General features: G+C 38.2%; 1 protein-coding gene across 1 annotated transcript in view; it reads right to left on the bottom strand.

The window, feature by feature from the left end:
• The window catches only part of RANBP9 (RAN binding protein 9), an 87,677-nt gene that overhangs the window by 18,709 nt on the left and 41,181 nt on the right, over positions 1 to 27,787 (bottom strand). Inside the window, exons 3-8 of the mRNA XM_039231844.1 lie at positions 18,492 to 18,544; positions 17,449 to 17,616; positions 13,321 to 13,343; positions 5,580 to 5,764; positions 2,825 to 2,937; positions 1,350 to 1,458 (exon numbers count right to left, since the gene is read on the bottom strand). Coding sequence (XP_039087775.1) covers positions 1,350 to 1,458; positions 2,825 to 2,937; positions 5,580 to 5,764; positions 13,321 to 13,343; positions 17,449 to 17,616; positions 18,492 to 18,544 — 651 coding nt within the window. The remainder of the gene's footprint in view (positions 1 to 1,349; positions 1,459 to 2,824; positions 2,938 to 5,579; positions 5,765 to 13,320; positions 13,344 to 17,448; positions 17,617 to 18,491; positions 18,545 to 27,787) is intronic.

Raw genomic sequence — 27,787 nt, forward strand, 5'->3', positions numbered from 1 at the left:
CCTGGTCCCAGGGTTGGGGAATAGAGCCCCTTAAAGGTCGGGCTCCGTGGTAGGCAGGAGCCTGCTTGGGATTCTCTCTCTCCCTCTGGCCCTCCCCCACAGAAAAAAGAAAAAGGAGAATAAAGGGTTTCTGGTACTTAGTTGAAATATTAAGCTTAATAACACCTGAATTTAAAAATAATAAAGATTTGTAAGACCAATTAAAAAAAAGCCAAATTATGATGGCTATTTAAAAACTGCAAACAAGATCTGGGGACACCAGGCTGGCTGAGACTGTAAGATGGTGCAGGGCTAGAGTCCTAAGGGTTAATTTCCTTAAAAAATGAAACAGATTTATCATAGGTTCAACAATTCCACTTCAGGGACCCCACACGGATATTCATACACCCCTGGTCACAGGAGCGTTATACATAAAAACGAAAGTGAAAGCAACCCGAAGATTTATCAATTATTCAGCCTTCCAAAGAAAAGAAATTCTGACCCGTGCTATAACACAAATGGGGCTTGAGGACAATACACTGGGAGAAATAACCCAGTTACAAGAACAGAGACGGCATGATTTCTTTTATCTGAGGCACCCAGAGGAATCTCATGCAAATTCACAGAAACAGAAAGAAAAATGGTGGTTGCTGGGGGTAGGGGTGGGGGGCAGGAGAAATGGGGACTTCGAGTGTCCGTTCGGGATAATGAGAAAAGTTCTGGAAGTGGATGATGGGTGACAGAACAACGTGACTCCACTCAGTTGCACACAACTGCACGGGGTGCCTGGGGGGCTCAGTGAGTTAAGTCTCTGGCTTTTGACTTCGGCTCAGGTCAGGATCTCACAGTTCGTGAGTACGAGCCCTGCATCGGGCTCTGTACAGACAGTGTGGAGCCTGTCTGAGATTCTCTCTCCCCGACTCTTTCTGCACCCCCCCACCCACCTGTGCACGTGCGTGCTTGCTCAAAATCGGTAAGCTTAAAAAAAAAAAAAAAACTACAGAAGTGCATGTGCAACAAAGCAAATGTTATGCATATTTTACCACAGCTTTCGAAAATAACACAGACTTACAATAAGGTACTTTGCAGGAGGAAAAACAGATACCCATCTTCTAAATACAATTTTAACATTTTTAAACATATAGCTAGCACGACAGAAGAGCAGAAACAGCAAGAGATGCCATCTGCTTACAATCCTAAACAAAGAAGTGTTTTTTACAGACCGTTACGGAAGCGTGCTGTATTACAAAATTATATGCAAATACCTGGAACAGGGTAAAACCAAAACTATCAAAACATGAAAATAATTCTGATTATACATAACACACACATTTATATGTATAAAATAACATTTTATTAAACAAACTCACTTTAATGTGAAAAGGAGATTAGGATTTCTTTCAAGTAAACTTGGGTATAACTGTTGTGTTGTTTCAATGGCTTCTCCCATTCTTCCTGCTAACACTAATTTCTGAATTCCTATTTAGAAAAAGAAAGCACAAGATTACTTTTTTAAGAGTAGAAACATACACTCAGTGGCAAAAGATTAATCATAAACTTAGTGGACCGCCAAAAAAAAAGTTAGTAAAAAAAAAGTATTTAAATCATTGTGGATCGACTTCCATTTCTTTTTTTTTAAATCACAGTTTCTACTAGGCAATCGAGGAATAATTTCAGACACATTAAAGAACTGGAAAAACAAGTACTTTCATAAACTATTTCTAAAAATCACAAATCTATAAGTAATACAGGAAAAACATCTGGGGAGCATTACTGAGGTTTTAAACACTAAGATTTAAAAAGAGGGACATGTCGATGGCATACAGTGCGGTGCTGGCTTCACGGGATACTTATCCCCAACTCTTCAACTTATGCACTAACTGTGTCAGCTTCTAATATGCCAATCCTACCTCAATAAAGTGTGTGCGTGTGTGTGTGTTTTTGTTTAAAGACCAGAGCAAACATTAAAGAGCTAATATTCAAAATGCCTCATCAAATGTGGTAATTTCTGAACCCAGTACTAAGAGATTGGTATCCTTTGAGTAAGGTCTGAATTCAACATTCCCTGACTGTTCCCCGCTGTCAGGTAGCTGTTACATTACATGATGAACACACCAAAAGAGTAAGTGATCATCTCCTGTTTGCCAGAGCTTAAACAAGTGAGAAAGACAGACAAGCTCAGTTAGCGACAACACAATGGAATAAGTGTTCCTATAGCAGTGTGACTTATAAAAACATTGTTTTCATCCATCATGATTTCACCCATCACGTTGTTTCAATGCCTATCATCCCCTCCCTGGGGGACTAGCTGCACCACTTTTACTTAGGAGGCTAACTATGGGAGTTACACGCTGAGGGAGACTGGGGAGACTGGGCCCAGCAGCTCTGGCCACAGCACTGGGACCCGAGTAATAAAACGTAAGGTCAATACTACCTTGAGTTCAGACAGCAATTTAAATGCAAAGACTTACATTTCTTTTAGGTATTATCTCTGCTAGTATCTAATCATATGGGGATTGCTTAACCAACTAAAAAAAAAAAAAATGTGTTAAATGTTTACTTCCTAAAAGCTAAAGCAAACATTTTTAAAGAAAAAATTACGTAAACATTTCCTACAAAACTTTCTCCAAAATTCTATCTTTCTCCATCCGGAATGCTAACACAGTCTCATGTGAGGTTTTTTTAATGGTGGTCTTCAAAAATGTCAATGAAAATAAATTTCAGAGGCATCCATTTTAATATATTTGAAAAGGTTTTAATTTAAAAAAATAAAATTTCTAAAAATTGATATAACCAAACCTATAATCTGAAAACAAGTGTTATCCATGCACCACAGGGTCCTTACTTTGTCTATTCTTAATGGAAGCTAATTCTTCTAGAACGGTCTGGTCTGTAGATCTGGCAAAGGCCTCTGCTGTGGCACAGTACCCATGGTGGACTAAATAAGATGAAACCATTCTTAAAATAAAAAGAAGAAACACACATCTTTTAGTCAAGAGAATACAGGCTTCATACTACAAGTTATATAAAACAAGATCTACTCTGATGTTACAAAACCAACCTATTCCCTTGAAACGAGGCTTTAAGAATCTCAACTTTAAAGTAAGTTTAAAAAAAAAAAAAAAAACATTTTGTTCTATTCAGGTCGTATTTTCAACAAGGTGGCTGCAAATCCCATGTGCAGAGCGCGCTCCCTAGGAGTCACTACCACTAGAGAGGTGAGGACGCCACAGGGCTCTTGATTGACTCCCCGATATCCCCGGGGCCTCTCTTATTATTCCCATCCTTATACTCAATCCCATGGACCGTCATTCCGGTTTCACCTTTACTGCATGGCTTATCCCAGGGAAGTGTTGGCATTTTATAAAATACAGTCATTTAAAAATAACGGATTAACTCTTTGCGTGGTGTGGAGCTCAGCTCCTTTCTCTGCTCGTCAGCTCGGTGAGATGGGATCACAGGAGGGAGCACAAGAAATACTCAGGTGAACCGGAGAGAATCTTCCGAACAAAGTCTCTGGGGTTGAGAATACGAATCAGTGAGAAGATATCCTTCTAACCTAAGTCTATTAGTATGACTGTACACAAAAAAATCACTCAGATGTGACTTACACGGAAGTGCCACACTTCCAAAGAACAAGTGTATTTTTTTAAAGGTCATCAAGTGGTCAGAACACATTTACATCTAACCACAAAAGGTTACAAAGACTTGATTCAACACTATTAACCCCAATAACCAAAATATCCAAATATTCAAATCCTAAACGTGCCTCCAGTTGGCTCTACTAAGGCCCTACCAGCAAGTATTGGGAAGCTGTGGTTCAGGGCAGAGGGACTGAGTGGCAGAGGGGCAAATCTCTAAGAAGCAAGATTTTTCATTTTATTTCATCTAATTGGTCAAATTAATGTAAAAGGGTAGGGAAGAGCTTTTTTAAATAGACCCCCTAGGAGGTCATGGGGAGCGTCGGTTTTGTAAAGAGGGGGGTGGCGGTGAGGGTCCTCACTGGACGCTGACTACAGGATGAAGATGAACAAGGTTTCCTCTCCTACTGCCCTGCGAGGATGCTCGGCGGCAACCATTTTTACGACATGAAAGGGATGTGACCTCAGGACAGCCCTTATGGTAGCTCTAACTCCTGGTGACCGTGAGACATCCAGCCAGGCTTCATTGCTCGGGCAGAGCTTCTGTGACACCAGAAGAGAACGACTCCGGGGAAGAAGCATGTTTTCCACATTATCATCATGTCTTCCAACCACTATCTCCTCCAAAAAACACACGCAGGAAATTTTATTGTATCTTTAAATTTACAAGTGTTCAGAGTAATTACACAGACATTTAAGACAAACTGTCAGATTGATGGTCTGATCTCAAAGTCTTTGCTATTTTCTCGGGTGAGATGACAGTAGTGAAAATGATGATTTAAATTTACTGTTACATAATTTTTAAGTCTACACTATTTCAAGCTGCAGAGCTACAATTTAGTGCCACTGACACCCAGGTGTCATCTCTAGCCTTTTAGCAAAGGTATAGGCTAAAAAGCTGACTGTCATAGGGCTTGCATTTTCCTGCTGACTTCTATATGAAATTCTACTTTTTCATAAAGAAGGAGTTAGGATTAAGGCTGTTCATCTTATAGTACTTTTATTGACACCCACTATTTGCTGCTACCCATTCTGTATCACCCAAATTCCTAAGCATTTATCCTGCATTTAGGAATCCTCACTCCATTCCTAACTCTTTGACCATCATTCCTTTTGCTTCCTCTTAAATCAGAACATTGAAAAGTAAACTACATTAAGAATAATTAGTAAGATTTTTAAAAAATTCCTTCAAGAGAAAGCTTTTGGTCAGATTTTTCCTATTTAGAACAGGGGCAATTACAGCCTCCCTGAATCTACATGAAAAATAGTAAATATTTTTAGCACAAAAGGAATCCTAGTAAGCAAAACTAGCTGACATTATTCTGACGGGGTAACCCATACACTGGAAAAATTTAGTCAAATCTTGAAATACAAAACGTACATGCCAGGTGTGTATTCCAGTACATTAACTATACCATTACTTTGATGCTTATTTTAACTGAATAATATTTTTTTATCCTCATAAACATATGACCTGGATAGTCAGGTTCATGTCCAAAAACGATTACTCCTGAATCATACAACCTAAGTTATCTTCCTGAATTTGTCTTTTGCGTTGGCACTATTAATAACAGAATCAAGTAGCCTATGGAAATCATTAAATCCTATGACTAAGGATAGCAAATGAATGAACCCAAGCTATCTAGTGTCACTTTATTTCCTCCACCAAATTAGTAAGACCAAATACAAAATCATTTTTAATCGTTTAAGTAGAGCGAATTACTTTTTACAGAGATTAAAATGTAATCAATACATTAAAATTATTAGGATATATAAAAAGTATTTTTAATCGTTTAAGTAAATTACTGTTTATAGAGATTTAAGTGTAATCAACGACACACTAAAATTATTAGGACAGAAAGTAGATTAAAATGCTTCAGTAAGTATTCTTTCATACTAGACGAATGTTTTATAGAAAATATACTTTTGAATGGCGTCCATTCAAATTTCTCCACTTACTTTTGTATCATGGTTTGCCATTCGCCTTCCCGATCTCCAATAGGAAACCGGTCTATCTGTGCCTGTATCTTGGTTCTCCACTCTCGCATATAATCTTCTATGTCGAACACGAAAGGGTGCTGCCCGAAGTTGGCATCCACGACTTCTCCTGGTGTCTGGAGCCCCACGGTGGGATATAAATTTGGCTGTAAGACAACACATTTCACTAGCACCTATCTATCTATCTATCTGTTTATATTAAAGTCTTATTCATTCTTTCGAATGCTACCTTTCAAATAACAGAATTTTACTTCTTGAATAGATTAAAATCTTGATCAAAGCCAATAAAGAAAATTACCTAAAGACAATTGAGAGCAAATAATCTAAATGAGACTGAATGCTCGAAAAAAAAAGTAGCATGTCCCATTATCTAATAAAGAAAAGTATAAAGCCACCTAAGCCACCTGTTTTATTTATTCAGAGACCGTGTGTCATTATACTTCTAATAAGCAAAAACACAAGTCTTGCTCTAAACAATATGTCACCTAAGCATTACACATTGATTGAAGTGTAAACACACTAATTAAGACTTATCCTTTTATATATGATATGTCTGATGAATTTCTAGAAACGTCATGTGAAGACAAATTAGTTACTGGAGAAGTACCATTCTTCCCGGGCAGGCACCACTTTAAGTTTCTTGATTTCATTTATCTGTATATTTGGCAAGTCATTATGAAGGGATGGTGGTAAGAACTTAAGTATAAGCAAAACACAGTGCCATTCTCTGTATAAAAATAAAAGACTCAAATGCAGATACTTCAGGAGTGGAAAGGGATTTAAATCATCAAATTCACAGAGAAACAAATTTAGATCTATTCCAAGTTTTGAAGCTAAACAAGTAGTTCAAGTACACACAAAAATACAGGGGTCTTTTTGGCTCTGTCACTAGTTGTTATTATCTAACAGGTGGATGAATTACTCAACGTCTACTAAATAGCAGGGTTTAAGCATGGTAATAATCCTGTGAAATAATTATGATTCGCATTACAAAGATAGAGAAAGCGAAGACGGGGGTAAATTAACTTGCTCTTGGTCTACACTGCGACAGACGAGGGACTGGAACACAGATTAATCTGACAACAAATCTAAGTTTAGTTCTACTTTAGTAGACCTACTTCATCTTTATTCTCTGTATTTTATGCCTTACTTCCTTGATTTAATGGTTATTACAAATATTTTCACTACAAAATCAGGTCAAGATTAAGAGCAGGTAATTTGGAAGTGAATAGATGATGCTTAGAGATCTTTCATGGCAAAAAGCTAAGAGGATGTATTTAACAACAACTGATCGATCAAGCAACCAAAATCTGAAACAAAATGAATACTGTGTCCAAACACTAAGAAAGAGACTTGCACTGGATTCGGGAAATAAACGGTAACGCAACATGTGCAAATGCCCAGATTCCGAATCAACCAACCTAGTGAGTTTTTACAATTCTAAGCCGGAGATAAGTGAGCTACTTGTTCCAACCCTCCCTTGTTTCTTCCGCAGAAAACGGAGACCCAACAAGTGGCAGGTAGCACGCGTCTCTGATACCCAGGCAAAGGAAGGACCGCAAGCCTCTCCACTTCCGGCACATGATTCTTCCCACACAACTCTGAAACCAAACTTTGATACCTTAAAACAAAACTATACAAAAGCAAACACTCTTTGTACAGAGTGAAAGGCAATCCTGTTTGTTACGCAGAATGTGACTCTGATCTCAGCACTGCTCAGAGCCGCTTTACCAAGGGTACGCTAATCTAAATTTTCCTAAAGAATTCGGGAAAATAATCCTAACAACACCAGAAAAGAAAAGCAACACTCAGGAGTACTCCAATAAAAACCATGCCATGACACAGCTTAAGACTTCCCTGTGACAAGATATGCCACAAACGTCGAGACAACGGACTTTACAGGGAAAAAAATCAGCTACATATATAAGGATCAACATTCCCAATGTAAACAATATTCTCACAATACAGGACAAAGATTAATAGGCCAACTCGATTTTTAGAGTGGTGATAGCTATACAGGCAATTTGCAGAAGAAACGTAAAATAACAATGGAAATATGAAGAGATACTTAACCTCACTGACTTGCCTAACATACACATTAAAATAAGAATTTTTTGTCCATTAGATTAACATTTTAAAAGCCAAGACTACCCAATGCTGATGAAGGTTGAGACAGTAAGCCCTCTCATCCACTGTACATAGTAATGTAAACGGATGTAATCGTTTAAGAAAGAAATTTGGCAAAATTATTGATACTGACAAAGCAATTTCCCTTGTAAGAATTAAATCCTACACAGAGGGGAGGGGGGGGAATGGTCATGGAGGAGGGCACTTGTGGGGATGAGCACTGGGTGTTATGAGGAAACTAATTTGACAATAAACTATTTCTTTAAAAAAAAAAAAAAATCCTACACAGAAACAAACAGAATGCCCTGCAGCATTATTTCAATGGAAAAATATTTAAAAGAATGTCCATTCACAAGTTACGGTATTACATACCACATTCATCGAAACTCAGACTCCAAGAATTCTAAGACATACCATCATTTTATGTGTAAGAAAAAACACTGCCCATTAAATGTGGCAAGCCACAGATTCTAAGATGCACCCCAATGTTATAAATATCAAAACAAAAACAGAAGGGCACCTGGTTGGCTCAGCCGGTTAAGCATCTGACTGCAGCTCAGGTCATGATCTCACAGGTTTGTGAGTTTGAGCCTCACACTGCGCTCTGTGCTGAGGTGAGGAGCCTATTGGGATTCTCTCTCTCTTCCTCTCTCTGCCCCTTTTTCTCCCCCACTCATTCTCTCTCACAAACATAAACAGCCTCAAAAAATTAAGTGTAAAAATATGAAAAAATATGCATCTCAGAAATTGTGGTAGTACACCATACAATAAGATATTGCAAAAACAAGAGTAAAAAATTTGTATGCTGACACAGAAAGATATCATATACATTCCTAAATGCACAAAAGCAACCTAGAGACTAGTACAGAAACTGACCTCACCTTTGCTGTAAACATTTAAATAATGGACACATTGGCTAACCTAAATTCAGAAACAGACCCGGAAGGACATATACTCAACACAGCCATCGTATCTAAACAGGCTGGAATTACGAGAAACTGCTCTCTTGTATATTTCTGTGTTTAAAACATTTACTATTCAAATGCTTAACACTGTGTATTACTTCTATAATCAGAACGTGATGAATAAAAACTAGAAGTGGTAAAGTCAGTTGGATTCGGTGAAAAGTAACTATATTTTTTATTCCACTTGCTTAACTTTAAACCTGAAGAACTGAGGAGAAAGGGAGTAGCCCTTAGGTACCTAAACTATACATTAAAAAAAACAACAACTCTAACAGACTATTTCACTTGCTGGACAACAGATTTCTGAAAACAACGCAACGGTTCTCAGCACAGTCACTGAGCTGTGCAACAACCATCACCACTGTTTACTTTTACAACATTTTCCTCATTCTAAAAAGTAACCTTGTGTCTATTAGCATCACTTGCGGCTGCCCCTCCAGGTAACCCCTGACTGCCACTCCTCTGCTCTCTGACCCTACACATGTGCCTGCTCCAGACCCGTCACACAGATAGAATTCACACAATGTGTGGCCTTTTGTGACTGTTTTCTCTCATTTAGCAGAAAGTTTTCAAGGTTCTTCTGTGACACAGCATGAATCTAGGTTGTGGTTTTATGTAAAACACTGTCTTCTAGAAAACTTGCTGAATTAAAAAAAAAAAAGATCACCCCTTCTCATGTAGAATTAGACAAAAATGAAAATAAGTCTCCATGAAGAGAAAAGAAAAACAGATCCCCTAATTTCTATTAACCTGTGAAAGACAAAGAGAGATTAAATATAATATTCAAAAACTAAATATATACAAAATCAAATTCAGTAGCATAATCTTGTTCCAAAGATGTTTTCTGAGGAAAATGAAAGCAAATAATGTATCTGTAAAAAGTCCACTTCAAATCAGCTTAAAGAACTGGAAAATAGCATCATTTTAAAGGAGAACAGCTTCTATAACAAAAAGGAAAGAATTTACCTAATCCCAAAGTGAATTAGTTTATAGCTAGACATTTCTCAAACTGGTGAGGTGAGCTGGGGAAGAAAGATTATTCTGGAAAAGATGTAAGGTTTTCAAAACCATGTACACACCCTAGGTTCCATGAGAAGTGGAATATAGTCTAGATCAACTTTTTGTCTGTAAATACACCCTCTACCAGGATTTAATGTTACAACTGGCCGGTGAGAGTTCACAGGTAGAGAACATACAAAGCCTTCATTGGTGGGGCCCTTAAGGGAAAGATTCACTTTTTCTTTCCTTTTCAAGTAGCAGAATGCTGTGCTGCATGTGCAAGTCCCAGAAGATCTCAGAATCGTAAGAATAAAAAACTCTCAGAACCACTGTATTTAAAAAACCCCCAAAACTTGTAACACCACGTAACTACCACTTTACTCACTGTTGTTAAAAAGCTAAATACTACCACTGATTAATTATAGACAAGGCAAAAAACACAACCGGTGATTCTAAAATGGGACCAAAGTAACCAGAAGGCAACACAAAAATAGTCAACATGTCTACAACAGGCTTAGTCTTTTTCAAATTGTCACCACTCGGGCAAGTGAGGACAAGAGCTCGTAACACATCTGCTTGTTCCGGCAAGTCGGTTCGACTTACTTTGGGTCACAAAAAGAGGAAAAAACGCGGCTAACACCCAACCACCTAAGCCCTTTAGCCAACTACAAATGAAACTTCAGTGTTGCCCGAGGGCCCTGCGATGGTTCTGAGCCGGGTCCCCCCGCCCCCCTCACCTGCCCTTCCACAGACGCTGTTCTCTGAAGCCTCCCCTCCACGGGTCACATGATTCCCACCTTGGCCACGCACAGCGTACTTCTCCCTTTATATTAACTTGTTTGCCTGCTACTGAATCCTTCTCATCAGCGAATAAACATCCTAGTAAATCAAAACATCTTTCATTGCTCCCACTTCCACCACCAGCCCCTACATCGCACTTGTTTCCTCCCCAGCGCAGTCAAAATCCTCCACCAGGTTGTCCGTACTCTGTGATTTCCCTCCTCCTATTCGCTCTTAAGCCCTTTCCAGTAAAGATTTCTCCATCACTCAGTCGGCTGAAATTCTGTCCACGCCACCAGCGACCTCTGCTCTGCGTAAACCCGCCGGTCAATTCTCAGTCCTCCGCTTACATGAGCTATCACAGGGGCATCTGACACAGCCGCTAAGTCCTTCCTTCTAGAGATGGTTTCTTCACTTGGCTTTGCGGACACACTCCATTCTAAGCCTGCCTCCTACCTCACCGATCGCTCCTTCTCAACCTCCCTTTGCTGCTCCCGTCTCTTCTCCCGACCACGCATGCCCCTCTTCTCTGCCTACACACACTCCCTCGCTGACGTCAAGCAGTCTCATGACTTTACATTGAAATACCGAAGTGCCAAAGACTCCCAGGTTCTCATCTCCAGCTCAGATCACTCTCTTGAATTCTGTGAACTTGGCCACTCCATTTCACTTACCCAAAACTGAACTCCAGATCCACCGCCACTCAAAGCCTGCTTCCTCTACACACAGCCTTCTATCAGTAAGTGACACCGCCATCCTTTCCACTCCTCAGGCCAAGAATCTCCGAGTCCTACCCTCTTTCTCATATGGTCATCTCCAATCCATCAGACAATTCTCTCGGCTCTGGCTCTCAGGTGGGATTTTGTTCAAATCATACTGATTTTGGTTTTTTAATTCAACTCCTTATCTGGAACTTACTTTGGTACAAACACAAGACAGAATCTCAAGATTACATATTTTTTCAAAAAGATAAACACTTGTTCCATTACTGCTTATTAAATGATGCTTCCTGCTGAGCGTGTTGATTTCAGGCTCCAAATTTTCCTTGGCTTAGCAAAGTTGTTTTCTAGGATTTCTTTCGATTTCTTCTTTTCTTTTCCCCTGAATTTTCTTCAGGAATATTAATAATCTATAGGTGGGATGACTATTCTCTGCCTCTGATCCTCCTGTCACTTTTCTTAAAACATCTCAGAAACTGGAACGTGCCTTATAATCAAGGGCACCTTACATGTGTCTGGTCAGGCAGCTGTCGCTGTGCCTGCACAGGTGTGAATTTGTTACGAGAGCGTTTTTCCTGGTGAAACAGGGATAACTGCAATTTCAGTCAAAAAGTCATGTATGGACCAATTAAGAAAGAAGTATCAGAGTCCTGATGGTTGTCAGAAAATCTCTGGTTAGTACCTTTTGGGAATATAAAAAGGGCTACCATCAAGACCTACGCAATGGCATCAGGAGGTTAGAAGAAAATGCCAGAGACATAACAGACAGCTCTGAAGAAATGTTCTCAACAGCACAGAAGACACCATCGCATAGAAAACCATAGACATCAACTCTGAAAAGTGGTTTCAAAGGTCAGACTCTAGACATTAAGTTGGGGAATGCCTTCATCAATCTACATTGCATATTGTATTCTTGTTAGGTGCGCAACGAGTGATACTGCTGAAGCACCTATATTTACACAGGCAAAGAGAGAATTCAGTGAATACAAAATAAAAATTCAGGTGATAAGAAAGCATCCTATCGTTGTCTGTTGGGTTTTTCCCTTAGTGTCTGTCATATGTGATGCACATGACAATGGACAGTCTTTGACTGACAGTGTATCTAGAATCACACCAGTTCTCACATCTCCAATGAGGGGAGTCACCATCATCTCCCGCCTCAGTCTCTGCAACGGCCTCCTCATAGGTCTGCTGGCTTCTACCCTTACTCCCTGCCCCCGTCTAGGTCTCAACCTGGGTGAGTGACCCTTTAAAACTTAGGTTATACCTCAAACCCTGCAGGGTCTCTGCCTCTCACTCAAAGAACATGCCGAGTCCCTACAATGGCTCTCAAGGCCTCTGTGGTCTAGCTCAGCCTCTCCCACCAGGGCCTCTGCCTCCCCTAGCGCTCCCTTGTGCTCCTGCCTCAGAAGGGCTCCCCTCACTGTTCCCTCGGCCTGTGGCCTGTGGCCTTCTCTACATACCCGCTGAGTGGACTCCTTCGCCTCAAGTCTTTGCTTGAGACTCATCCCGCGCAAAGGTGAGCAAACTGCACAACTCACCTTCTGTCTTGGTACTCGCACGTTTTCTTTCTTTAAAAAGTACTTAAAATAGGCTATAATTTACCTGCTACTATGATATACTTGTACACTTATAACGTATTGTTTATGCTCTATTCCCCTGCTTGGCTACTTCAAGGGGACAGAGATCTCCACCTGTTTTGATGATGTATCCCGAGCATAGGCCCTGTCACCAGCAGCCACTCAACATACAACTGCGTTAACGGATGACCAGAACTGCTGCACGGCCTCTTGCGGAAAAGTTCGGGGGTACCAAGTGAATGCAGGGACATTACAGGGTGTATTCTCAGTATCAATTCTGATATATTTTTTAAAGCTACAACGAAGTTCCCTCGCGCCATGACACCCCTTTAAAACTTAGGAATTTGGAGCTTAATTTCTCAAGTGCACAACAGTGGTGGCTGGAGGAAGGACCTCTATTCTATGCATGGCATGCAAAATGTAACATTGATAATTATCAGTAAGACTGAGTTCCAAACATGCTTAATACTGGTTTCTTTAATGTCTTTTAATTAAAAATGCAACACTGCTTTTAAAAGAAAGGATGGCTTACCGGGAGGTCGGTGAAAGCAATACCTAAAAAACAGACAGACAAAAACCAAAAAAAAGTGGCATTAGAAATGGTTTTTCAAAGGCAGACGACAGAGACAAGCTGAACTGAATTTCTAACTGAAAACAAGGGAAGGGATGGCAAAGGAAGGAAAGGGAAAACCTAAAGGCCAAATATAAAATGATGAGACCAGCATTTTTTTTCAATCACCCCAACAGAGGTTGGAGTGAATGCTACCCACACACCAAGTTTTCTTACGGGGTACCACTTTGAAAACCGGTTTAAACACGTCTCCTAGGCTATGTGAGCGCCCCTTCAAGAAAGCCGGTTGTGTGACAGCCGCATTTGATTTGTGACCCACACACAAGCCGCTCTTTCCAGTCTTATCACTTCATCTTCCTCACTTAGATTTAGTTCTTCAGCAATTTGGGGAGGAAGGGAAAGGAGATTTCTTTTGTTACCAAGGGAAAAAAGTGGACAATGCAAGATACAGTATTTTTGCTCCTTAGAAAAAATTTTTTCCCATGAAAGTACAATCTGAAATAAGTTTTGACTATTCTGTGAGGAGAGTCAATTCCTCATGCAGAGGATCAAGATTTACACAGTTGAGAACTCATGAACGTCCGGATGAACACAGTCATGCTCCAAATATACTTGAATAATGTGACGTCACTGGAGTAAGTCTACCGGCATCCCCGAAGTGATAACTTAATAATCTCTCTGCAAGTATTTAAATACATTACTTAGCAGAAAATGCAATAATAAGTAAACCAAACATTTCTGTAGGATCTCATTGATAGGTTTAAAAAAATGAGCTCCAGAAAAACAGGAGGAGGTGTTGTTGGTTTGTCAGTTAGTCTCAGTTCTTCCAGTCTAAATACACATTAAAACAAAACAAAACAAAACAAAAAACCACACACCAGCACCGCGGCCTCTTTGGTGTTGATCATCACCTAAAAATTGAGGGCGTTTCTGTTCAATTATCTTTATGGTCTCTCCCCACTTGAGACTTTGTGGCTCTGTGATTGTGCTGTACCGTCAGAAAACACAACTACCTGATATTAAAGTAATAAAACCGCAAGGCAAACAGACTATACATCTCTATGGTTTTTAGTAAATGTGTAAAAATAGTGTTTTGTAGTCGAACTCTTGTTTTTATGACTTTTAAAAGCTGGTAAACTCTGGCTTGTCAAAAGGAAAACCAAGCGACAACATTCCGATGACTTTTGGCTTCATGAATAAATAGAAAGCGAAGGGACTACAGGCCAAATGTGAAAATTTATTCTAAAATTTTCAGAAAACTAAACAGGATACAAAACCCAACAGGGAATATCTTGGCTATCATTCATATCTTTAGCATTTTTCGTAAATTAGCAGCCTGACAAATTATTTTCCGCAAAGACTGTCTACTTTTACAGTTCCAGCAAAAGTTCCTCTTTGTTATTACTGAAATCTCCAGTCTTTACCAAAAACTCGAATGAAAAACCCAATTCCACAGATGAACATTTCTGAACATGGCCAAACACAGCAGCACTGCCCAAACACATTCGGACCACAAAAAGATGCCACGTTAACAAGTTAGTATCCTTATTTAAATTTTACACAGAAGACAATATTTTTAAATTTCTAATTCTGTGATTTGTCAAGAGGATTTTGCAAAAAGTGATCTTCGATTGATAGAAAACGAGTAAAAAAATATTCCAATTAAGTTAACCTGGATACCAAACTGTTTCTCCTTTAACTATTTTCTCAAATAAAACCTTCTCCACTTCTATTTCTATGATCAGTAAATGTGTATATTTGAAGAACTTCATGAAACAGAAACTAAAGATGTATCAGCTTTTGGGTAGAAGTTATCCACTTCGGGAAGTACAGAACACCACTGTGGAAATAGTATTTTATTTTTTAGGTGCCAGAATTCGGACCAAAGGCAAGCACACCCCTGTGAAGAAGGTACACACGTTCTGCTCGCTAGGCTGCACGGTCTCTCTGTCACAACTACTCACTTCTGCCACCGTTAACAGGAAAGCAACCATGCACATTACACAAATGAATGGGTGTGGCTGTGTTCCAGTGACACTTTACTTTAAAAAAAAAAGACAGGAGACCAATCGGACCAGGAGCCATGGTCTGCTGGCCTCTGTCCTAGGGGAGTAAGTTTTTACTACTGGACCCCAGGCATCTAGCCCAGACCCTGGCAAACAAGGACAGTAAACAGCATTTAGTGCATACTCACTACGTGCCAGGCAATCGCCTAAGAACTTAGCATGCGTCATTTCAGTCGACTTCAACAACCAGAAAAAGGTGGGTGTTACAGTGATCCGATTTTACAAACTGAGGCACAGAGATATTAACCTGCTAAGGTCACATGGCCTTAGCCAGGAGACAAAGGCAAGCAACTAAAGAACCCGTTTCGACCGCTCTTACACTGCCTCTCTGTGTGCCTGACAAACGTCACATTTCTAAACGAATCATGACGAAGGTCTCAAATTTGCTTAAAATTAGAATGTGATTCCATCACTAAGTACTCTTTTCCTAAAAAGCATCTCACATTTTAAAAGCAGTCTCTTATTCAAGAGAAAATCTCAATATAAATATTTGTGAAACTCTAACAGGAAACAAAATCACAGCACCTATGGTGTTTCCAGCTCCCAAAATAGAATTTCTTCTCTAGAATAAAGTTTTAGAAACTGGAAAAGGCTAATTTGGGTTTTAAAAATATGTCTTCTTTTGCATCTTTGCAAAGTCATTCCTCAAAGCAGATTTCACCTAGTTTAATTTCAGATCAAATATCTTAAGCAACCAGGGCCCCTGAGGCCATCCTAGCAAACTGCTGGGTAAGTCAGAGCCAGAGCAGTGTTATAAAGAGGCTGCATCCTTCTGGAAACTGGCTGGCCAATGCAACCTGACCAGAAATACACACCTCTTGCCCGGTGTCCTGAATCAACATTCTTGTGCCAATGACAACAATACAAGGGTCTAGTATGGACCTTGGATGACCTTTTAGTCAGGCCGCACAGGACTGCAAAATCAGTATTAAAAATGAGAAGGAAAAAGTTGAAGCCAAATATCAATGTGAAGACACGAACTGTATGCCAAGAAAATACTGAGACGATAAAAAGGAACAGCTCTTACCCATGTGGCAAAGCACTCAGAATTTTCTACTATGAAATGAGAAGGACACAACAGCTTTTATGTTCTACCAAGAACATCTATGATTTGCTTAAGGACACTATTCGCAGTCTACTTTTTCTATACTGTGGATGGGCCAACCGAACTTTTCGGCCTCTGAAGCTACGGAGTGGTCGCTTCCTTATGCTTTCCCTCTTCAGAAATAATTTGCTTTGCATCAAGGATTTTCCAAATAACGTGAAACCATGTTATTTATAAAGCATCAGTCTTGCTATCCTTTATAGCTTCCGTATAAAAACAAAACCAAAAAGACTTCTAAGAAAAGGGAGTGTGACAACCACACGCGATTCTGAATTTGAAGTGCTTTGGGTGCGTGTGCAACTAAAAGCCTAATTTCCTCCTCGTCTCATAGGCTTCTTCATGTTTTCATTAATCTATTTATTTTGTATTTGCCATCTGTCTTTTATCCTTAGAGATTCTGCTGTTAGTTTTTTGGTTTCAGTTCTGCTCCTTTCTGCAGGACTGACCTGCGGTCATCATTGTTAGCAGGCCTGACCTTTTAGTAGGTCACGGCCTTTGGTGTGCTGGACAGTGTCAATCTTTTCCTTCATTACACCCCCGTACTACACAACAAACCAACAGCCCTTTCTTTCCCGCAGCACCTGTTACCTAGAGAGTGCAGTCAGGCTATGAAGTGCTTTACTCAAAGCAAAGCAGGAAACACTTAGCATTTCTATCACTTAGCATTTCTATTACTAGAATAAATAAGTGAGCATGGGGATTATTTTCACAGTTATTCCCATACATGTGATACAAGGCGGCCTTCACAGAATACAAATTTTCACCATTTCCTCAACCTCCACCTGGAAGGAACAAAGAAATAATGTCCAGAGGCAACTATTTATAACAGACAACTCCATTAATAAGCGTGACTACCATGCTGTAAGTACAATAATCACAGTATTTGATTATTTTACATGCAATACATTATCTTAGTACCTAAGCTATGTCCATTCTTGGTGTAGAAGCAGGTATTGTTGATAAGGTTAACACAACAGCCAATGACATCACCAGTCGTAAAAGTTGGTCCATAAGGTTGTCCCGTTCCGGAAGAACAAAATGAATGTCCATCATCCCCATGATAACCATATGAATGTTTATCCCAGCCTAAAGAGAAAGTTCCAGTATATTTACAATGAAAAGTCAGGTTCCTCTGTACTAGAGCTATTCACTAAGATTATGACAAGAATGGTACAACAGACAACAGCACAAAGATAAAATTCCCAAATGTACATGTAAATTCTCAACAATTACACCATATGATTTCTACATGAAAATACTGCTTACAACACTAAAGAAAATAAATTTGCCACACAGAAGACTAAAACATGTATTACACAAAGACTCCTACCATTAAAAAAAAAATAGTCACATTTTCCATGCATATTTCCTTTGCTAACAGACCAAAGGAATTTTGCTTTGATTTGGCTTAAACACACACACGCTCCCCACGGCGTTTAATATAAAATAGGAGATTTTTCTTTCTATTTTTAAAAAGTTTCCCCCCAAAACTAATTTTTAATGTTAGTGTATAATCCAAGAACCACTTGCATCTGATTAATGGTTTGAGAAACCGTTCTCCCATCTCAAATGACACCTTCCTTAATTTACTTTTCCTATCAGCCAACATTCCAGAATATTAAGCAAATGACAACAGGTTGAAAGCCAGGAATGTGCTGGGTATCGAAGAGAACCAATCATATGAAAATACTTAAAGTAGTTCATATAGCTAGGTACCGGAAGTTAAAATACCAAAACAAAACAAGCAAAAAATACAAAACAAAAAGCAGAGTAAATGTAAGTTTTGCTAAATACCATAAAATTTTAATTTCTTAAAACCATTCGGCTTCCAACTTTGAACTCGTAATATAGGTGATTAAAAACAGAGAAAAATCAATTTGTTTAACTATTTCTAATTACTACTTCACATTTAGCCAGAAAGAAGTAGCTATAAGGCAGTACTATAATTCAATTACAAGTACCTGGTAGTCTATTCATGTTCACACCTTGAGCAGAAAGACCAATTCCCATGTAACTGTTAAAAAAAAAGGGGGGGGGTGGGGAGGGGAAGGAAGAAAAGCATGTTATTATAACCATATATAGAGAGAATTACCAAGCACTCTGAAACATCAGAACCCAGCCCAAATTGAAACTCCTAGAACAGCTACAAAAAAGTTATTACAATTCATTAAATAGCAAAAAGGACAATATTAAAGCATAATAGAACCCAGATTCACAGTAAATTCCTACTGTATTCATTCATAAATACACCTCAACTATTAGAAATAATTATGCACTCTACTAACAACTCGAAAAACCTTTCTCCTTATCCACTCATAAATATTTACAATTAAGACTTCTAATAAAAAAAGTCTAGCAGGAAATGTGGAAGAAAAAGAAAAGAGGAATTAGGAAACAAATATATTTCTAAAACAACCGTAAAGATTGAGACCACAAAAAAAGGAACACAGACTCAGATTTAGAAAAAATGTCAAATTCATATAAAAACATCTGAAATATTTAATAAAATTACATGTTAAAAGTATGTACTGTATGGTATCCATGTACTTATTTTTTAAAAGAGTTTTAGCTAACTGACAAAATCAAATTAAACATGGGACTCTTAATTTTTAATTTAAGAAACTAAAAGAATAAAATTATCTCCAAAAAAAAGAAATGGGATTTATTTTTAAAAGTTTATAAAACATTAATAAAACCTATAAAGACAGGAGAAAAGTGGAAAAATATAAAGCAATACACCTGTAAATACTGAGACCAAAAAAATAAATAAAACAGTAAACTCAATCCAGTTTGTTAAAAGGATAGTTGACTATGACTGCATCAAGATTTAAAATAACATTCGACAGGGTGGTTGGGTGGCTCAGTCAGTTAAGCATCTGACTTCACCTCAGGTCATGATTTTATGGGTTCATGAGTTCAAGCCCTGCACTGGGCTCTGTGCTGGCAGCTCAGAGCCTGGAGCCTGCTTCAAAATCTGGATGCCCCCCACCCCCTAAAATAAACATTAAAATAAAATAAGATGGTATGTGACAAATTTCAGCTACATTCCTAATAAAAACTCAAGCAAAATAAGAGTAAAAGGAAACTAATATATGACACACTTCTCCCCAACTCTAATATGGCAAGATATTCAGCAGTAAACCCTGAAGCCATTTCTGCCAAAATCAGGACATGGAGTTGTCTACAACCATTAAACACTGTTTTGAAGTTTTCAGATAATTTAATAAAAATAATAAAAACAAATAATCAGTATAATAGTAAAAAATATAAAATAATCTTTATTTGTCATTGCTATGATTATATACACAGAAAACTGCAGAGTCTCCTAAGAGCTTTGAGAATTACAGCGGACCCTGGAATGACGCAGGGGGCTGTGCTGCTGACCCCCATGCAGTCAAATATGCAAGTATAACCTGATGACCCCAAAACTTAATTGTCTGCCATGGACCCGAAGCCTTATGAAGAATGTGAACAGTTAGCTGACACACAGTTTGTATATTATGCCCATTACACACTACACTCTCACAAGTTATAAGCGAAAGAGAGAAAATGTCAAGAAAATCATCAGGGAAAAAAAAAGTCTACTATACTGCATTTACTGAAAACAATCTGCATATAAATGTACCCAGGCAGTTCAAACCCGTGTTGTTCAGAGTCAACTATAATTATTTTGGCAAAGTGACTAGATACAAGACCAACATTTACATTTCTCTTCTAGTAGTAACCAGCTAAGAAAAAAAGTGGTGCGTGTAAATACACAGTCGCAAAACTACAGAAATCATAAAACAGGGATCTCAAGGCATAAAAACAATATATTAAAATAAAAACTATAAATACATGGATATATTATGTATTTGGCTAACCTGACAGTACAAAAAAGAGTATCTTTCTAAAATTAGTGTATACATGTAATAAGATTTAAGAAAGACTCCCAAAGGATTTTCAAAACTAGGAAATGATTTTAAAGTTCATATGTAGAAATACAGAATTTTAGTCAAGAAAAGCAACATTTTTTAGACGAACAGTAATTTAGTGTTTGCCCCACCAGATATTAAAGGAGTGAGCTGAACTCACAAAAGCAAGATTACTAATAAGGGCAGTAACTCTTGTCAAATGAGACAAATGAGAGTGACAAAACATCCAGAAACAACACTTAGCTATCTAGTCAAAAAGACTCAGCAAGCGTGTGTTTTGGTTCAACCCCTCTGTTTGGAACAGAACATGCAATGTAAGTAGGGGGAAAAGTAAAAGACTTATTAATGAGGTGCAAGACCCAAGTCTTTGAGAAGAAACACAAAGCTGTGAGCAGGGATATGAGACAGGCCCGCCAAGTTCTGGGCCTCTGAGCACACATTAACGGCCACAGGCTCCCCCTTCGGGGAAAACAAGGACTAGAAATGTTCCCCGGGAGGAACACCACCATGCTCACTGCTTCAGACCAAAGGCTGGACCAGGCTTCCGCTCCTGAAAGCGAGGGAAGAGCACGCCGCCACAGCTTTCGCCCGCTGACACCGGGGCCTGGTGACAGTGGCGGCGGTCTCCTAGGCAGCCCCCAGCAAAGCTGCCGAATGATCGGGGACCGAGCCTGCAAGGCTGCTGGTCCCGTTGAACAGAGAGCCGGAAAACTCTTCTACCTGCTTTTAGTTTGGGGGCCCCGGTGTTCGAAAGCACAAACAGTCGTAAGGAGAAACTAAGGATAGAAAGAGATGCACAAAATGAAGAAAAACTTTAAATTTTCCAATCAAAACGAGACTACAGAAGCAAAATCCTGTCACATACCAAACACGGAGAGGCCGAGGAAATAAATGCAGAGGCTACAAGAACTCATTCTAGATGACACAAGTGGACAAGACAGAACATTTTAAAAAGTACAGTTAGGATATGTACAAGGAAATAGGAGTCTTCGGCACTGAGAGTTAAAGCAGGACATCAGTATTTATTAAGATATTTAGCTAATTTTCCACAACTAAAAACTAGATCGTTGAACGGGAAGCGCATACACACTGAAGAAGATAAAAATAAAGCCGCACGTGGACACACTGTAAAATATCAGTAACACGTAATCCTAAAAGCTTCCAAAGAGAAAATGCAGACTATCTTCCTCAAAAAAAGACCACCACACTGACAGCAGATCTGCCCCAGCAGCAACCGATGGCAATCAACAATGGCACAAAGTACTAAGGGTAAAGAACTGTCTAGAACTTAAGGTATAGAACCTAGAACTTAATGCTCAGATGAAGTTTCGCTGAAATGAGGGCAATATAAGGTATTTATAAAGACGATAAAATGCTAACCATTTACTAGCCACAGACCCTCACAAAAGAACTACTAGAAGATCTGCTTTAGTAGAAAGACAAGTGGAAAAAAAAAACAAAACAGAAAAAATGCATGGGTCAAAGAAACCATAATCAGCACAAAACATGATGACATAGGTAACTAAAAATAATGAATTCCTTAAAAATATTATTTTAAAATTCTATAATCCATTATCTTAATCCATATCTAATATGCTAGAACACAATTACTGGCACTTTACCATTAATTAAGTAATTTACCATTAATTTAATTAATTAAAAACCTAGGAAAACATGACCCATATTCCAGAGAAACGAAACAAAACAGAATGACCCTGAGATGGTGAAGTAGTTGAAATTAAAACATAAAGACTAAAGCAGGGGTGCCTGGGTGGCTCAGTCAGTTGGGCGTCCGACTTTGGCTCATGACATGATCTCAGGGTCTGTGGGTTCGAGTCCCACGTCGGGCTCTGTGCTGACAGGTTGGAGCCTGGAGCCTGCTTTAGATTCTGTCTCCCTCATCTCTCTGCCCCTCCCCCACTCATGCTGTCTCTCTCTCTCTCATAAATAAATAAATTTAAAAATTAAAAAAAAAAAGACTTTAAAGTAGCTCTTGTTACAATGCTCAGGGATGCAAAGGCAAATATGCTTGTAATCATTTCAACAAAGAAAAAAAAACAATAAAAAAAATTCTGGAGTTGAAAAATAGCTGTAATAAGCACTTACTTATGTACTTCATGGCACCCTGGAAATGGCAAAATGAGTTAGGTAAACATGAAGACAGAGAGATCTGAAGAACAGAGAAAAAATAACCAGGGGTAAAAGAGAGTTCCCCGAGGCAATATCCAAAGGTCTAACACACATGTAACCTGACTCCCACGAGGAGAAAAAGAAAATGGGTTACAAATCTGAGAAAAATCTCTCAAATCTGGGATAAGACAAGCATTTACAGATTCAATAATCTAGGTTAAATGCAAAGGTTAAAATACAAGTTAAATACAAAGAAAAGCATACCTAGGCACAAATCACAAGCCAAAATGCTGAAAACTAAGAATAAAGTGAAATAGTGAAAGCAGCCAGGAAGAAAAAAAAAAAAAAAAAGACCTGTTACTGTCACAGAAACACTGAGCTGCATACTCACTTGTGCGTTTCTCACAAGAAAATAAGAAGCCCAGAAGACAGTGAAATGAAATATCTATAAATTCAGAAACTGGGGGAGAGGAACTCATGCTGTATTATCATATTTAAGTTCCTTAAATTCACTGCACTCTACAAAATCATGCAATAAAAACCACAGTTCTTATGGGGAAAAAATGCGGCTAAGAGCATAGCATTCCAAAACTCTATCAGTTAACACATTAAAAAGAGAGAGAGGGAAGAACCCAATTTAAAAAAACAAAATTCAAAAAAAAAGCTTACACATACTAAACTGATTAAAATACATAAACACAATAATAAATATAGCACCTTCCATTGAAAAAGACCTGAAGTTCACTTGGGGAAGTGGGTGGCATGGGACTGCAGCTTGTGGGTTATTGTGAAGTGGTGGAAGGAAAGTTCTTTGACCTGGCAAATCTGCAGCAGCAGATGTGGATGGGTGTGGCCTGCAACATGCAGTGAACCAACTAGCTGGCAGATGTCTGAGGAGGTGCAGGGCATATAAGAACATGCTCAAATTACATAGCAATGAGGGAGTGGCAAATTTTTCAAATACATGAACAAGAAATTAATCTTTTTTCTTTTTTAATAATGTTTAGAGAGAGACAGAGCATGAGGGGGAAGGGGCAGAGAGAGAGGGAGACACAGAATGTGAAGCAGGCTGCAGGCTCTGAGCTGTCAGCACAGAGCCCGACGCGGGGCTCAAACCCACAAACCGTGAGATCATGACCTGAGCTGAAGTCGGACACTTAACCAACTGAGCCACCCAGGCGCCCGGAACATACGCATTCTTGATTGACTTAGTATATTTATTACATGATGACAATGTAACACAAAACTTTTTAAAGCCCGGTGACCTCTTCCCACATTTCTGCCACTCACACCACAAGAATGTCACCATTCTTGATTTAGTGAATGCTGCCTAACTCAATGAGACACACAACAGACATCTCATCAGAAACAATGGAAGCCAGAGGCAGTGGGATGACACCTGGCAATGCTGAAAGAAAAATCTGTAAAGCAAGAATTCTATATTGAGCAAAAGTATACTTCAAAAACAGACAAACTAAGATATTCCCAAATAAACAAAAACTGGAAACTTGTCACTAACAAACCTGCATAATAAGAAATGATGAGGCATAAAAGAAACTAGAGAGTAACTCAAATCCATACAAAGCAAGGACATCAATAAAGATAACTACATAAGTAAATATAAAAGACGGTATAAATGGTTGTTTCTTACGCTCTTTTCCTATATAAAAAATACAAAGCAATAATTGTAACTCTTTAGATTTAAATTGTATACAGAGAGAATTTTATGACATCAACAGTAAAAAGGAGAAGGAAGAAGATATGTTAGGAAGCAAAATTTAACATACTATTCGAATTAAGTTGGTATGAGTCCAAATTACATTTTTATGTTAAGGTTTCATCTGAGTAATTCTCCAGAGCAACCACTAACAAAATAACTCAAAAACTACAGAAAAGAAATGACAACCAAATTGAAAGGTATACTAGAAAACACCTAATTCACACAAAAGAAAGCAATAATGGAAAAGCAAAGAAAGAAAAAGATGTAACACATGTAATAAATATCAAAATGGCAGACTTAAGTCCTACGTTATCAGCAATGACAAGAAATACAAATGGATAAAATCATCCAATTAAAAGATAGAGGTTCATAGAATAGTGTTTTTCTTTAAAAAATGATACATTGTCTACGGTGGACACTTTAGATTTCAACACACAAGATGAAAATAAAAGGAAGGAAGAAGACATACTAAATAGCACTCAAATGAAAATTAAGTATCTATTACTTATACCAGACAAAATAGACTTTAAGACAAAAGGTGCTACTAGAAACAAAAGGATATATTCTATCATGATAAAAGGGTCAATACATCAAGAAAACATAACAATTCTACACAAATACAAACCCAACAACAGAGCCCTATTTAAAGCAAAGACTAGGGGCGTCTGGGTGGCTCAGTCGGTAGAGCGTCCGACTTCGGCTCAGGTCATGACCTCACGGTTCCTGGGTTCGAGCCCCACGTCAGGCTCCGTGCTGACAGCTAGCTCAGAGCCTGGAGCCTGTTTCAGATTCTGTATCTCCCTCTGACCCTCCCCTGTTCATGCTCGCTCTCTCTCTCTCTCTCTCTCTAATAAATAAAACATATAAAAATAAAAAATAATAAAGCAAAGAGTCAAAGAATTAAAAGAAATACACAATTCACAATAATGGTTGAAAACGTCAACAACTCATTTTGACAGATGTAACAATGAGAGAATCAACAAAGAAATGCAAATTTGAAGGCAACTGTAAGCCAACTGGAACTAACAGACATCTACAGTACAGAACTCTCCACCAACCTGGACGGAGTGATCTTCTCAAGGGCTCACAGAAGAATCTCCAGGATCTATCAGGCCATAAAACAAGCCTCAACAAATTTAAGATAACTGAAATCATATACAGTATATTCTCCAACTACAGGAAATTAAATTAGAAATCACAAACATGGGGCACCTGGGTGGCTCAACTGGTTAAAGTGTCCAACTCTTGATTTTGGCTCAAGTCATGATCTCCCCTTTCATGAGATGGAGCCCTGTGCTGTCAGCAGAGAGCCTGCTTGGGATTCTCTCTGCCTCTCTCTCTGCCCCTTGCTCGCTCTCTCTCTCGATAAATAAACATTTAAAAAATTTAAAGAAATCCTGAGTACAATAAAAATTGGAATGTAACAAACAACACGTTCCTAAAAATTTACAAAGAAACCACAAAGGAAATTAGAAAATACTTAGAAATGAAGGAGAATGAAAACATAATACACCAAACTTATGGGATGCATCTAACGTAGTATGTAGAAGGAAATTTATAGCTGCAATTGCCTATATTTAAAAAAGATGTATCTCATGGCACCTGGCTGGCTCAGTTGATAGAGTATGCGACTCTTGATCTTGAGGATGTACGTTTGAGCCCCATGTTGGCTGTAGAGAAGAAAAGAAAGAAAGAAAAGAAAGAAAAGAAAGAAAGAAAGAGAAAGAAAGAAAGAAAGAAAGAAAGAAAAGAAAAGAAAAGAAAAGAAAAGAAAAGAAAAGAAAAGAAAAGAAAGGAAGGAAGGAAGAGAGAAAGAAAGAAAAGATCTCTAATAAATAATCCAACCAGGAGATTAAAACAAACAGAAAAAAACAAACCCCAAGCAAGCACTGAGATTAGGTTAAAGATTAGAACAGAAATAAATGCAATAAAGACAAGAAAAGCAATAGAATCAATGAACCCAAAAGGTGGTTCTACTTAGAGGAAAAAAAGACTCAATAAGAGCCGAAAAAAAAGAATGGTAATTATACCAAAGTAAAAAACGGTTTTAAGGAAATAAGAATTATAAGAAACTACTATGAATATAGCAACATATAACAAACTATTTAAAACGGATAAATTCCTAAAAAGTCATAAACTATCAAAACTGAACAGCACTCTTAAAACTTGCCACAAACAAAAGCCCATGCTCAGATGGCTTCACTGGAGAATTCTACCAAACATTAAAATGATCACCAATCCTCGGACTCCTGCCCGCAAATTAGGAATATTTTCTAACTAATTCTACAGGGCCAAAGTGACCCTGTTGTCAAAATCAGACAGATACCACAAGAAAACAACAGAAAATATCCTTTACGAGTACAGATGCTCAATGTTCTACTAGCAAACCAAATTCGGGAACACACAGACAAGGAATATACAGCATGACCAAGAGAAATTCATCCTACAAATACAGGTTGGTTTAGAAACATAATCAATGTAATACACCATATTACAGAATAAAGAAAAAAAACAACTTGATCATTGACACAGAAAAAGAATTAGACAAAATTCAGCATCTCTTCTTTGTAACAACACTCAACAAGTTAGGAATAAAAGGGAACCTCCTAACCTGGTAAAAAGTATCTATTAAAAAAAATCCATAGCTAACATCATACTTACTGGTAAAAGACTGAATGCTTCCCCCTTAAAATCATGAACAAGAAAAGGATGACCCCTTTTGGAGGTTCCTGCTTGGGCAATAAGGCAAGAAAAATAAAAGGCATCCATATTGTAAAGATAGAAAGAAACATACCCCATTCACATACAGCACAATTTTGTACATAAAACACCCTCAGAATCCTTACCAAAAAAACTACGTTTATAAACAAGTTCAGGAAGATTGCAGGATACAAGTTCAATATGGAAAACTCAGTTTTCTTTCTACTCTCTGCAACAATTTGAAAATAAATTTAAGAAAAACAATTCCATTTACAACAGAATCAAAAAGATTATCCAGAAATAAAATTAACAAAAAAGTGCAAGACTTGAACACTAAAAACCAGAAAACATTGTTCAAAGAAATTAAAGAACATCTAAATAAATGGAAAGATAACCATATTCATGGATTGAAAGAATACTGTCAATACTGGTAAGATGGCAATACTGTCCTAATTAATCTAGAGATTCAAGGCAATCCTTATCAAAATTCTAACTTGCTTTTCTGCAGAAATGGAGAAATTGATCCTGAAATTCACATGGAAATACAACTGGGCCAAGGAGAACCGATATATCTTGAAAAAGAAAAAACTTGGTGGACTCACACTTCGCAGTGTTAGAATTCGCTATAAAGTTACAGTACGTAAGACAGTGTATTATTACTGGCTTAACAACAGACATGTGTATTAATGCAAAAGAACTGAGAGTTTAGAAATTAACCCTTACGTTTACAGTCAAGTGATTAGGATGAGACAAGACAATTTAATGGAAAAAACAATAGTCTTTCAACAACTGA

The sequence above is a fragment of the Hyaena hyaena genome, unplaced genomic scaffold (assembly GCF_003009895.1).
Source record: "Hyaena hyaena isolate Hyena2069 unplaced genomic scaffold, ASM300989v1 scaffold_60, whole genome shotgun sequence".
NCBI lineage: Eukaryota > Metazoa > Chordata > Mammalia > Carnivora > Hyaenidae > Hyaena > Hyaena hyaena.